This window comes from Monodelphis domestica, chromosome 1, assembly GCF_027887165.1.
Source record: "Monodelphis domestica isolate mMonDom1 chromosome 1, mMonDom1.pri, whole genome shotgun sequence".
Lineage (NCBI taxonomy): Eukaryota > Metazoa > Chordata > Mammalia > Didelphimorphia > Didelphidae > Monodelphis > Monodelphis domestica.
Genome location: NC_077227.1, coordinates 128,687,868 through 128,702,215, shown reverse-complemented (window position 1 = coordinate 128,702,215; position 14,348 = coordinate 128,687,868). Strand labels below are relative to the sequence as shown.

Genomic DNA, 14,348 nt, shown 5'->3' with positions numbered 1-14,348 from the left:
CTATTCCCAGCACTGTACTAAGCATTAGAAATACAAAGTAAGTCCCTGCCCTTGACAAATTTACATTCCAAGCAAGGCTTAAATGTCTCAGATAAAACTGAAGGCAAAAGAACCATCTTAAGTGATGCTATAAAAATGGTCCTGGTAAGGCATCCTACTTGCATTAAGAGGTATCTACTGCCTCCACTGTTGGGCCCTCTCTCCTTTCTGACCCAGTGGAGAAAGGAGAAACTCAAACTTATAACCTTAGGTGTCTGAGGCAAAAAGGCAATGATTTCTTGTCAGGACTGAGCCAAAAACACACTCAGATCATAAGACTTAAAGCTGAAAGAAGTCTTTGCCAACATCTAGTCCAACCCCTTTATTCTGTAAATGAGAAAATAGATTCAGTGAGAAAGAGACTTGTCCAAGGTCACACCATTAGCAAGTAACAGGGCTGACATTTGAAATCAGCTTAACATAATCAGATCTTATATATCTTCCACTAAACCACCATGGGCATTTACTCAGCCTCCAAGTCCCTGGAACTAAGAACAAGAATTCTCTCAATTCGATGCTTCATATTCCTCATTCACTTCTAACCCTGGAGCACAACCTCTTCCTGGGCCCCGTCACAGGCTGAAATAATAGCACATCTACTGGAGGGTCTGCTGCAATGATACAGGTACCCCCCTTAGGATTCCCTACATAAGCTTTCCCCTTGAAGTACATTTTTAGCCAATTACCATGTATTTACAGTGAGCATAATTATACCTAATTACTTAATTAGCATGACTGTATGCAGTTACTAACTCTGAATATGTGATTATGTCAGTGAAGCATGGAAACAAATGAGGTCAATAAGAACCTACAGGAAGAACATTCTGGCTCAAGGACTTGAAGCAGGGGAAAGTGACCAGGACATATTCTGCAGAACACAGGGAATCCAACTCCTTCAAAGGACTCCACTGTCAGGCTCTCTAATGGCAGACTCTATCAATAATTTCTAGGGTCTCAAAATGTTCAGGATAACTTAAGGGAAACAATAGTTTTGTAGTATACTTTCCTGGTGGCAGGAAAGAAATCCAGGAAGAAGATTAGAAAAATGCATCAGGAATTGAGGGAAAGCAAAAATCACGACCAGTTCAAAATTCAATATCTAGTTAGTAGCTGAGAAATTCAGAATATGGTCACAGATTCACCAATTTGGTTTTTTATTTCAACACTCATTTTACAAATTAGTAAACCGAGATGCAGAAAATATAAGTGACTTGTCCAAGGTTATACTGGTAGTAAACAGCAAATAGCAGATTTGAACCCAAGTCCTCTGACTCCAATGTCCATCATGCTCTCTTACCCTGGACCCAGCTCCCTGTACCACCCTGTCTCTGACCTGTCTTAGAGCTTTAGTTTCATAGAATGAGGACATCAAGACTTGAAGTCACAATTTCCAAGGCACTCATGCCTCCTGGAGGATAATATCCTTCCCACAAAAGAGAAATAGTCAGTGCATCCAAGAGAACCCAGAGGAGAACAACAACAACAACCAAAAATAACTGTGTTCCACACAAACTTTTTGTGCCTCTTAAGGACTTCTTGTCAGTGAGAACATGGGAAGTGCCCACTGGGCAAGAATGAATATAAATCAAATATTATCCTCACCTCTGGCGATGCAACAATCTAGTTTTCATGTAACTACTGGTATGATTTTCCTAATATATAAGCCTAGCAATGATTTTTCCACTCAATAACCTTCAGTGGCTCTCTATTATTTCTAAAGTAAAATACTTCAATAAGGTGTTTAAAGCTCTTCATAACCTGATTCCTTAAACACAAAAATGTCTTGCCCTCTAAAGTTATGTTGTATCTGTATTCTATATGCCTTGTTCCTACACATACACATTGTCTATGGCATTTTAATTGTCTCCTGCATTTGAGTGCAGGAAATGTTTCAGTTGTCTTTGTATCTTCAGTGTCTACCACAGACGTGGTATATAGTATGCACTTAATAAGTGCTTGATTGACCTCATTAAAAAAAAAAAACACCTTAAGTATCAATGGCTTGTAAGTGATCTATAAAGTTGTTATTACTGATGCTGTTATTATCTTAGTCCCAAAAGAATGAACCTGTAATGAAAGAATTTGAAGCCTCATGACAGGAAAAGGAAGAGCCTTTTTCAGGTCCCCTGAGATCACAAACTACATGCAACCACCTATTCATAGGGCCACTCTGAGAGTATCCATGTGAAAATATATCATAAACTCTCAATTTATGCACTGTTCATATTTTCCTTACCCTTTTTAGGCTCAGCCAAGCCCAAATCCTCAAAGCGACAATGAAGAACTAATGTCCTTGCTGCATATACCACACACCACACACCTTCCTTTCTTCCTCCCTCATCTCCAATTTGCCCAAATTGGGAGAATCCCAACCCAAATTCTGAGCACCAGCTGCCCAGGTCTCCATTCACACAAGTCAGGGCCTTCTGCTCGAGAGATACCAGGTGGGTAATGCTGCAGTATCAGCAGCTGCTGCAGGGAGGGGCCACAACATCAGAGACAAGGGAGCTGGTTTTCCATATTTCATCTATGAGTCCATTATGCTGAACTAAGTGGCTGGGAATAAACATCCGTCATTACCCCACACTAAGTGATGTTTGTTAGTATAAAGGGTGACAGAAATCTATATCATGCCAATGTACTATTAATACGGCATTAAGCATATAGACTCCTGTTTCCCCACTGTGGCGGGGAAACTGGTATTAATTATTCCTTCTCCAGAAAAAGCAGGATCTAGGGCCGACTAAGTTCCTTGCTTGACACAGGGAGAGACCTAGAAGTAGGAGTAAAGAGGTTGGTCTTTCAGGAAATACTGGTACTAGTCATAGAACAATTGTGATAAATATCATCAATCTCAAAATCTTCAGTCTACCCATCATGCTTTTTTGTTTTTTTGAGTTCAGCCTCCTCATTTTTTTTAATTTTTATTTTTTGCCAATTTTATTTTTACCAATTAAATGTAATAACAAATTTCCACACAAGTTTTCCCAAGTTATATGATCAAATTTATCGCCCTCCCTCCCTCCCTTCCATTTCCCCTCAAATTACTGATAGGCAATTCTATCTTCTACCCATCCTGCTTTAAGAAGATTGATAATCAACAGAGGCGAGAAGATTTGGGGCAGGAGAAGGGTAAAAAGTGAGTAAGGATTTAAGAAAACAAAGGGATCTGGATCCTCCAGAGTGTAGCACCTCAACAAAAGAGGAATTTCTGAAGATAAGAAACAAAGAGGGGGAAAGGGTAGAACAACCATGCCAGTGAATATTCAGGAGTTGTAATAGTGTGGCTGTGGAGTCAGTTTATTTTTTTCCCCATTAGAATATTAACATTTCCACCTTCTGTAGTCTTTCCTATTGGGAGCAACTAGCCATTTCTTTTCTAGATAGCATTTCCAGAATATGTCAGTGAGGTGATATCCCAATAATGAGTGGCACTCACCATTCATTCACTGATATTTACTGAGCACCTTCTACACTCATAGTTTTGTGCTATGGGCTATTGGGAGATAATAAGCCAGTGAGGCAATAAGAATTTAGAAAGTATTTTTAATGTACCAGGCATTAGGTTAAGTGCTGAGGCTTAAATAAAGGCAAAAATAGTTCCTAGCCTCCAGGAACTTAAGAGTCTAGTAGGGAATATAAAGAAAAAGTGATACACAAAGGTATCTATTGATAAGAAGTATACAGACTAGTTTGAGAATCATATTAACATCCATGAATATTAAATGGAAGTACTAGAGTTTTAAAAAAATGAAAAATAGAGATGTCACAGAACAGTATATGATTATGTGACAGATAAGTGATAGATATAGTATATTTCATGAAGTTCATGGGAAGGAGTAAGTTGAAATAGTCAGGAAAATCTTCAATGAAGGAGAAAGAAATTGTGTTGAGCCTTAAAGGATAAACATGATTTATAAAGGGAGAGGAGTTCCAAAATGGGGAAGAGGAAAGGAAGGAAAGCAAGCAAGAAATTGGTAATATTTTGCAGAAATATTTTTTAAAACATGCAGAAGTAACACAGAGGAGGTGTGTTTAACAAAGGGCAAGAAAGAAGAAAATTTGAAAGGGTTAGGTGGCCAAAAATATTAAACTATGCAGAAATTTGAAAGAGAATGCAGTCTAAAAAAAAGGTACTGAATTTACCAGTTAGATCAACAATGGTGATTTGAGAAAGCAAATTTAAACAAATAAAAGGATTGTAAGCCATATGACAAAAGGCCAAGGAAGAAATAAATGATAAAGAAACAGGTGTGTGTATACACTTCAAAAGGCTGGAAATGAATGAAAAAGAAAATAAAATATAATCTTGAGAGGATAAGATCATCAATAGACCTGGAGGAAGGACAGAGTAGGAAGCCCTATGCATTCTTAAAGGAATTGGAATAAGGAACCAGTGGAGAAGGAGAGGTTCAAGATGCTATAAAGAGGTTATTATGAGGTATAATGGATAATGCACTAGATCTGAAGTCAGGAAGACAAGTTCAAATCTGATCTTGGCTGCTAACTAGCTATATAACCTTGGGGAAAATCACTTCATTGCTGTCAGCCTCATTTTCCTCATCTATGAGATGGATAATAATAACAGCTACCTCTTGGGTTTCTTGTGACCGTAAAGTAAAAATATTTATGAAAACTTTGCAAATTTTAAAATTATATGTATATATATGTATATATATATATAGTAGCCATTGTTATTATTAGAAAGAGATAGAGAAATGGAATTAGCTTTGAAAAAGAGAGGGAAGGATGAGAGAAAAAATGTAGAGAGATACTCTGAAGCTAAAAGAAGGAAATATTAAGGAATTCACACCAAATGGTCTCAATTTTCTCAACAAAAGCCAGGATATTTGCTGAAAATAAAACTTGAAGACATCAAATTTGAGGGCTTAAGAAGAATGGAGAAGGATTGGAATAACCACTAAGGAGAGTACACCCTAGGAATTGACAAATGTTGAATATGAGGATTCTTGAGCTGTATCAAAGGCTAAACCATGACAGGAAGAGAGATCTCATATGAAGATGGGTATACTTGAACTCAGAACAGCCACAATGGAGCAAAATGTGGGATTTAGTCTCCCCTATACATGATCTAGCCCATGGTGGTGAACCTATGGCACCTATGCCAGAGGGGGTACTCAGAGCCCTCTCTGTGGGCATGCCTGCTGTCAGCCGAGCACAGAGTTCACCAGAGTTCATTGCTAGAAAGCTGGGCTGCTCCCCTCCCCTTCTCTGCATGGGCCTGAGGACATCACCCACCCCTCTAAAAGGTTTGTCATCACTGATTCTAGACTAAAAATCCACTGCTTTATCCTTTAGAGATCAACCCAATGCCTCTAGTCTTAAGTTGTATAGCTATATTGCATATGAAATCAAAGGATTAGATATTTGGCTTGGCTCCAAAATGAAGAATTAGGATGAAAGATTATAATTTATGGGGAAACATATTTTAGCTCAATATGAGGAGAAATTTCTTAACAAGTTGGAATTAATGGACTACCTCTAAAGGAAGTAAGATCCCTATTGCTAAAGATCTTTCAAGCAAAAGTTAGTTGACTATTTCAAGTGATATCATAGAAAGGATTCATACTTCAGGTAAGAATTAGACTAGATGACCTCTAGGACCCACTCCAAATATAAATTATCTTTATTCTTTGGTTGCTGCCATGGACTAGGGCTTAGGGAGAAGGGGCAGGGAAGAAAGCCTTGATTTGGCAATCATATACTTTAGAGACACACATGGCTAGCCCATATCCCATTCCAAAGCATAAGAACACTTTTTCAATAGTAACTGGGCATGCTTAAGTAAATATAGAATGAAAAAAATAGGAATCCAATTAAAGGCATAAGAAGTAAGAACCAGATAAAATATCAAGCATACAAATTATATTGGTAAGGGATTCTGCAATCAATTCAACAGACTTTTGTCAGGTGCCTAGTATGTGTGAGATCATTTCTAATGAAAACATAGTAAAGGAAAGAACTTCCATTCTAGATCCACTCAACACTGAGGACGTTCAGTTGCTATGTCTTCAACAAATAATGATGCTTGGCACAAGGGCCTTTTTTCCTTCCATTCCTTCCAGAGTTACCATGCTTAGGATACGAATAGCTCCTTGAGGGCAGGGGCTGTGCCTTCCCCAAACAGAGGAAGTGCATGAAAATGTTTTCAAGCATAAAGTGTTATATAGATGTAAGCTATTATCATTATTATTATTGTTGTCATTATTATTCATCTTTGTATTCCCCAGTGCCTCACAGAATGTCTTGCCTATAATATGCTGATTAAATTGATATGTTTGTAGAATCATATTGTGAGACCCCTGGGGATCCACAAAATGAGCATTCCTCTTCTCTAACCCGCCCCTCCTTCCCTCACCACTCCTCCAAAAGGAGGGATTGTAGTCTGGTCTGTAGCATCACAAAATGTCTTTCACTGATTTATCTGCCAAGAAACATTTGGATTTAATTATTTATGATAGTGTCTCATTGCACCCTAGGATTTGTCCTGGAGTCTATTCTCGGAGACTGATCAAGTCTTTGTAATCAGAGCTCTTGCTGCTGTCTCAGCTAGTAAATCTCGGATGAGAAGTGGGGTGCTCCCATCAATGTGCTTATAAATCATCCATTGGATTAACAGAGGGAAGAAGATTAGCCAAGTCTGGCTACACTGCTCCCGTGTGTTGCTTTGTATACCACACATGTTTTCAGGGAAAACTGGGAACTATCCCATATCCTTCCACAGGACAAAATGTGTCATTTCCCTCAGGAATTTCCCAAAACTAGGTTATTCAACAATCTACAGCCATATTACTCTACCCTTCTGATAACATTCGCCTCCCCTCAACTTTATGCCCTGCTCAGGCTAAAAATCTATCTTTCCCCTGCATGAGCCTCAATGCCAATTTTATAATATGAATCTCCATACAAATAATTCTGGAAGCACCTGATAAGCAAAAAAAATAAAATAAAATAAAAAATAAACAGATCTCCAGCAGATAAGACCTTTTTTTTCCTTTTAGAAGTTTAGATGTTTAGAGTTTTCCTAAAATGCAGACGTTACAGAGATGGTATTACATCTATGGTCCTCTATACATTTACAACTTAGTGGAGAGAGCACCATATTTGCAATCAGGAGCCCTTGGTTCAAATCTCACATCTACTACTAACAAATTGTGTGACCTTTGAGAAATTATTTCACTTTTTTATGCCTCAATTTCCACATCTGTAAGATGAAAATGGTTGGAACTTGAAGTTCTCTACTAGTTCTAACACTATAATCTTTTTACTTGTTGGCAAGGAGCATTCAGGCCAATGATTCTCATAAGATCTTCCCTGCCACCCCAACTTGCCGATAAGCTCTGAGTCTCAGGATGAAATGTGCACATTACATAAAGAGCATGTTTCATCACTGGTGTTTAATACTTTGTAAATAATAATCAGATTATTTTTGCCACCGGATCACAGAGGCTTAGCTAAAGTGAGCATCTCCAACCCAATAGTGCTCAAATCCCTGATCAAAGACAGCTGCCTCCCCAGAAGCCTTATGATCATCAACCTTAGAATGACACATGGGTACCAACAACCCCATGAGGAATCTACTTTCCCCCTCATACCCAAGAAGGACTAGAAGTTATCTAGAACAAGATTAGTCTCTGGAGAAGGATTCAAGCGAAAGTTACACCATTATTTCCATTGTATCACAGAACATGCCTAAAATATGAGTTCTTTCCTACTCTGCTCCCATGTTTCCCTCCACTTAACTGAAATGAAGTTTTAGGCTCCAAGTCCCTTTCCTAGAATTGGGAAATATCATATGTCTTAACAGCAGCAGCTTGGGGATGCAGCTATCTAGTGCTGGACCAAGCCCACTCCTTGGTCTCTTTCAGCTAGTTCACTAGAAACCTTATCAGTCAGAGAAAAGATTTAGGGAAGAGTTGCCAAATGCTCAATCTTCTGTCATCTCAAAGTGAATAGGCATCAGCAACACTGGATAAACCTCTTTTCTAAATTGATATGGCTAAGGTGTAGGAGAAATTAGGTGGCTGCTCAAGCAAAAAGAAAAACCACATGACATATAGCAGTATATTTTCATTATCAAATAGTTGAAAGATAGATCAGTAGCCCTGAATGTGAGGAGCAGGGCAATGAAGTGGAACTCACTTCACCTCCCTGGGCCTCTGTTTCCCCATCTGTAAAAGAAGACATTTGGATTAAACTCTCTTCTAGTTCCAAGACTCTATGATCCATAAGCTGCAATGTTAAGATTTGGGAAACATCAGATGTTTTGGTTTTCCAGTCAAATGTCCAGCCTTTTCATCTGCAAAACTATGGGAGTTTGGATCTTCTGGGTACAAAGTGAGTCTGGAGAGGAGATGCAGTCATGATGGACAAATACTACCTTAGAAAATCAGTCATTCAGGCAAGACCAAGTATCTAAGAAAGGGGCCAACAAGGCAAGATGAGAAGATGCAAAGGGATGAAAAATGAACTAAGTCCTCTAAGCTAGACTGGGGAAGTAGCAAAGGTATTCTAGGAACTCTGGGAGTCCTTGGCTACCAATGTACATAGCTAATTTTGTGACTGAACACAGCCAGCAGCATACTCAAAATCTACTCTTTCTCAATGTGAGGAGAAGCTAGAGAATGTTTTTTCCTTGAATGTTTCTTCCTTCCCATTCATTCTTTTCTACCATAGTCACAAGTTTTGCAAGTCTTGTATACTCATAACATTTCACTCTGGCTTGACATAAATCATCTTTTGTAAGGCTACAGACCAGGTCATAGCCAGGATTTCCCTTACTTCTTCACTTCTCCTCATTAGAACAGATCCTTTGCCTCTGATCTCTCTCCTCAATCTCCTCTGAGCTTTACCTGTCTCAGGAAATAGATCACCTTAGGGAAAACTACTGAGTACACCCTGGGACAGGCAGGAGGGCAGGAGGCTACTGAAGGCAGCAGAAGGTAAGGCCCTCCCTCCACAGTGCTTTGAACCTTTTCTTCCCCTGCTGACTTGGAACACAACAGAGATTGTTCCTCACATCTGTTCCAGAGCCAAGCAGGGAGAGCCTATTTGGAAGTGGGCAGGAAGTGGTTGATGGCAAAGAATGAATTTCTAGTTCAAGAATTCCCCAGTCCTGGATCTTTGGCCAGACTAGCCCCATCCCCCTCCAAAAGGGAACCCTCCTACCCATGTACTCACATGTGTCCGGTTTGTGGCAGTTATGTCCCTGTCGGAAGTACTGAGGGTTCTCAATGACAGGGATTCGAGTCATGCCAATCACCACTGTGTCCGGCCCGGCGTCCAGCGACGAGGGTGTGGTGATTCCATGGTTTATATGGTGTAGCGGGCTAGCTGAATCCTCCTCACCACTGATTACAGCCACCGGACCTGCCCAAGTCATAACACAAACAGGATCATCAGTCAAGGCTTAGCCCCTGGCTCCTGCCCCCCACTCATATGTTGTACATTTCTCATTGTCCCCAAATATCATGTGTCTAGAGTAATAATAGTTAAGACTTTTCTAGCATTTTAAGGTTTTCAAAGTACCACCCATGTTATTTCATTTGATCCTCACAACAACCTTGAGAAGTAGATGCTATTATTATTCCTGGTTAATAGAAAACCAAGGCTGAAAAAGATTAAATGATTTGTCCAAGGTCACAAAGGATTTGAACTCAGGTTTTCCTGCCTCTAAAAACAGCATTGTCCCTATTATAACACTACTCATTTGTCTGAAGACAGAAAGACTCTGTGAAAAGTCTCTATTGATCCTCAGATATTGCTCACAGTGGCTCAACCTGAGGAATAGAATCAAGGAAATAGGAAGTCTATATCACAATAAGAAATGAAAAACCATTACTGCAGCCATCAAGTTATATTACATTAAAAGAAATGCCATGGTTATGAAATACTGAGAAGTGTACTTCACTCCCCTAATAATTTTCTTAACTAAATACATTACAGAAAAGTGCTCTCCAATTAACAAAAAAAACCAATTCTGATAAGGAAATAAAAAGGTAGGGAGGGTAACTCAGACTTATTGACCAATTCAGATATGAAAATCATAGTTCTTATAGGATCATAAATTTGTAATTGGGAGGGACCTTAGAGGCCATCAAATCCAACTCCCTTTTCTTAACTGATGAGTAAAATGAAATGGAGAGGTTAAATGTCTTTCACAGAGTCACACAAACTGTAAGTTACAGAGGTGGAATTTGAACCCAGGTCTTCTCAGTCTGCCTTCCCTTATTCCTAGTTGCTTCTTTATTTTTAAAACGAGCCATATACTTATACCCAATCAAGGACAGGTTCCTGAGGAAAAATGCAAAAGAATTGTATGGTCCTGTAATAACAATGTCAGAATACTAAAAGTAAAATGACCTAAGACTTGTATTAGTCAAAAAGGCCTTTTGTGGGGTTTTACTTGGCATTTATGTTAGAGGCAAGAGAATAATCAAAGAAGTGATAGAACTTTTGAGAGGTGAGCTATATAATAATAATCACTAAAAAAGGAGGCAGAAATATTCAATTCCCATTTTACTTGTTTTTTCTACAAAAAAAAATGATAAGACAAAAAGAGATAATTAGTCTATTGAAAACTAAGAAAGGTGGGAAAATATTAAGAGAACACCTAATTGTCCTTTATGAGTCTGTCAGTTAACAGTGATGAACTATATCCAAAGGTACTGAGAAAACTTGTGGATATAAATAAAATTGCACAGTCTCTTTTGAGATGTGTGTGTGTGTGTGTGTGTATTTGTGTGTGAAAGACAAAGAAAGAGACATAGGGAGATGGAGAGAGTAGGAGAAAGAGAGGCAAAGACTCTAATTTTTGAAAGGAAAAGGTTGGAGTCATTTAATTCTAATGAGCTTGACTTCAATTTCTGGCAAGATTTTAGATTTCATTATTAAAAAGATCAATCATTGATTGATTGATTAATAATGTGCCTTGTAAATACCAGGAAAGGGAAGTTAGTGATCATTTTAACTAAGAATGAGTTAATCAAGAACAAGTCATACCAGACTAATCTCATTTCCTTTTTGGACAATGAATTAGATAAGTTGAGCAGGGTAATGTCATAGCTATATTTCATTTGATATTCTCTCATTAAAAACTTTTTAGAAAACAGAGTTGTGTGACCTGGATGAGAGTATAGTTGAATGAATTCAAACTGCTTAAATGACTAGACTTAAAAAAAAAACAAAAAACCTCTTGCTCATATGATTGATTTCAATCTGGTGGGAGGTTTGTAGTGGAGTGCTCCAGGGCTCTGTCCTTGGCCTTATTCTGTTCAACATTTTTATCAATGATTTGGATGAACACTTAAATAGCACAGTTATCAAATTTGCAGATGTCACGAATCTAGAAGAGACAGCTAATGTGCTACATGAAAAAATTGGAATCCAAGAAAATCTTGACAAGCTAGAATGATGGCCCAAATTAAGGCTAGAATGATAGCCCAGATCTAATGAGATAAAACTTAGTAGTGATAAAAATAAAGTGTGCTGGAAAGAGCACCAGATTAGGAGTCAGGGGACTTGGTTTCCAGTCCAAGTTTGGCTGCTTCCTCGCCATGTCATTTAACCTCTCTAAGTCAGTTTCTTTCTTTATACAATATGGATACCTACCCTAGCTTAACTCATAAGGAATTTGTGAAGGGAAATTGATATCTTTGAAAGCATGCAAATAACTCTCTAAAAGTATAAGGTATTATTGTTATTTATTTTAAACACATACCCTTACTTCTTCCAAAGAGGATTTGAAGCAAGTTTATGATTTATCTCCCCGGGATTTTTCTGATGGGAGGGTTGGGAAGATGGAAAGATGTACAAAGCACTTTTAAAAATTGCATGTGGTTTGCATCTAATTTGCATATTGTTATATCTGTATGAACTATGCAATTTATTCTCAATCTTCCTTGCTCCTTCCTTCTTTCTACAAATATTTATCCAGCACCTGCTATGTGCTAAACACTGTGCTTGGTGCTTTGGGGAAAACAAAGACGAATAATTTTCAAGTTAAAATGTTATCACTATGCTGAAGGCTGTCATTTCTTGGTTTTTCTCTTTTCTGTTCCTCCTCACCTGCCCATAATCATTCACCCAGACCCCCAAACTACAAATGTACAGCACAAAAGAAAGAGACATAAAATCCAGAGACATGTGAAGAGGAATGATAAGGGCTATCAAAACCACTTGTGAGGATTTTGTAGAGGGACGTCCTACATCAGGCAGGGATTTGAGCGAAGACTTCTCTAAGGTTCCTTCAAACTCTGAAACACTGTGACTCTATGAAAAAATGCCCACCAAACCACCAATGGCCAAATGAGGAATATTAGACTAAGACAACAAAAGCCTGGTATGAGTTCTGGATGCATCAACTCAAATTTCCCAATTGTCTCAGTTGACACCATAAACTTCTTCTCCCATTCCCTACCCCCCAAGCCCAGTCAAAGAGAGAAGCCCCATGTGGGGTGTAGGGGGAGAGGATTAAAAGGCTATTCCAAAAGGAAGCTTTTAAGTCTAATTACCAGATTATTACACACCACCCAGGAGTGTTGTTTGGTTGTACAATATTTTGATAGGCATGTGTGGCAACACTGTAAAGTGTACCAGCTGGAATTGTGTGTAGCTCTGTGAACCTTTAGTTAAAAATGGCCACTCTGCTAGACACGTGGACACCAGATAAAGTACATGCTGTAATTTAGTTTTTAAACTCAAAAAATGTTTCTATTGCAAAACTCCAATGCCAACTTGTCAAAGATAATGGAGAAAATAGTTCCTGTTGACAAAGTGGTAGGCAAAATTTCAGAAAAGAAGGAAAGGTACCTATAAAGCTTTGAGAAAGGAAATGCAACCTAATGGCTGGTCCTCCATTTTACCCAACAAACATCAGAAAGCTTGGCTAAGGACATGACAAATGTTTGAATCTGTCGGAGATTATGTGAAACAGCTGCAATACATTGTTGCCTAAATGCTTGTAATAATTTTTTGCCTGGCAATAAAATCAGTTTCTTAGAAATCCATTTCAAACCTGCCCCTTGAACAATCTTCTTAGATAATACACAGGCCTGATGAATGAAAGAACGCACTGTTCTCCTGAAAGCCTAATAGTAGGAGCATGCCATTGATTTGATGCAGTTCAATCCTGGTGGAATATAATGGTATGGACCAAATGACATCTGAAGGTCCCTTTTAGTCCTGTTTCTATAATAAGTATCTCTAGAGGAATCCTCTGTGAGTCCTGAATGTATTTCTGTTTTCCTGTTGACATTATTCTTTCCAAGTCTCTCTCCTACCCTTACCCCTACCTATTTCTCTCTCAGCCAAATAAAATTTTAAAATTAGAACAGGAAAGGACCTTATTAAAATCACCTGGCTCGGCCTTCTAGAGGGTTATTTCAATTAACTCATTTCAGTTTAATTTGACAGACATAAAATAAGCACTTGTTGTATACATAGCACTATGGCAGGTAGCAGAAAAGAAAAAAAATTAGGTAAGACATGGTAACATAGTTCCAGACTTCATGGAATATACTGACAAGCAGAATGATAAAATGCTAATACAAATAAGATGCTGAGATACAAACTATCACATTCCAACACATAGAACAAAGTATAAGGGAAATCTAGGATGAGAGGGTGGTAGGTACATCATTAAAATGAGTGCTTCAAAAATCCATGCCTTAAAACCTTTATTTTACAGGTGAGGAAACTGTAGCCCAGATAGTTAAGTGACTAGTCACACAGCAATTTAGAAACAGAGCTGGAATTCAATCAGAGGTCACAGTTACTTCGAGGCAAATCCACATTCTTAAATTCGTATTTCTTAGCTCTCAGTCTAGATTTTTTCACTATATCATGTTGCCTTTATCACATAATATATTGTTTGCTATTGATTTACATGGTTTCATCTTACAACCCCCACTACACTATATCCTCCCTGGGTCATCTATCAAGGCACAACTTCTTCCTTATTTCCCATTATGCCTAGAAAAGTGAAAGCATATAGGAGGCACTCAACATATCCTTCACAGAATCACAAACCCAAGACCTGGAAGAACTTCAGAGGCCAAATGGTCCAATCCATGGCTGAACAAATATCCCTTGCACATCTCCTATAATTGATCATCCATTGAACTATTAAGTCAGACTTTCAATGAGGAGAAGATGAACCTACTGTCTCCTAAACCAGTCAGTTCTACTTTGGCACAGTGGTTAAATTTGTTGGGAAGTTGGGTTTCACGTCTATATAAAGCTAAAATCTGCCTCTCTGAAACTTCATCTCATCATTATTCCTAGTTCAT

At 38.4% G+C, this 14,348-nt stretch overlaps 1 protein-coding gene across 5 annotated transcripts in view; it reads right to left on the bottom strand.

The window, feature by feature from the left end:
• The window catches only part of NTRK3 (neurotrophic receptor tyrosine kinase 3), a 459,350-nt gene that overhangs the window by 171,959 nt on the left and 273,043 nt on the right, over positions 1-14,348 (bottom strand). For all 5 annotated transcript variants that reach the window (XM_007479383.3, XM_007479384.3, XM_001364452.4 and 2 more), the window contains one exon: positions 9,241-9,429. In XM_007479383.3, the coding sequence (XP_007479445.1) occupies positions 9,241-9,429 (189 nt within the window). The remainder of the gene's footprint in view (positions 1-9,240; positions 9,430-14,348) is intronic.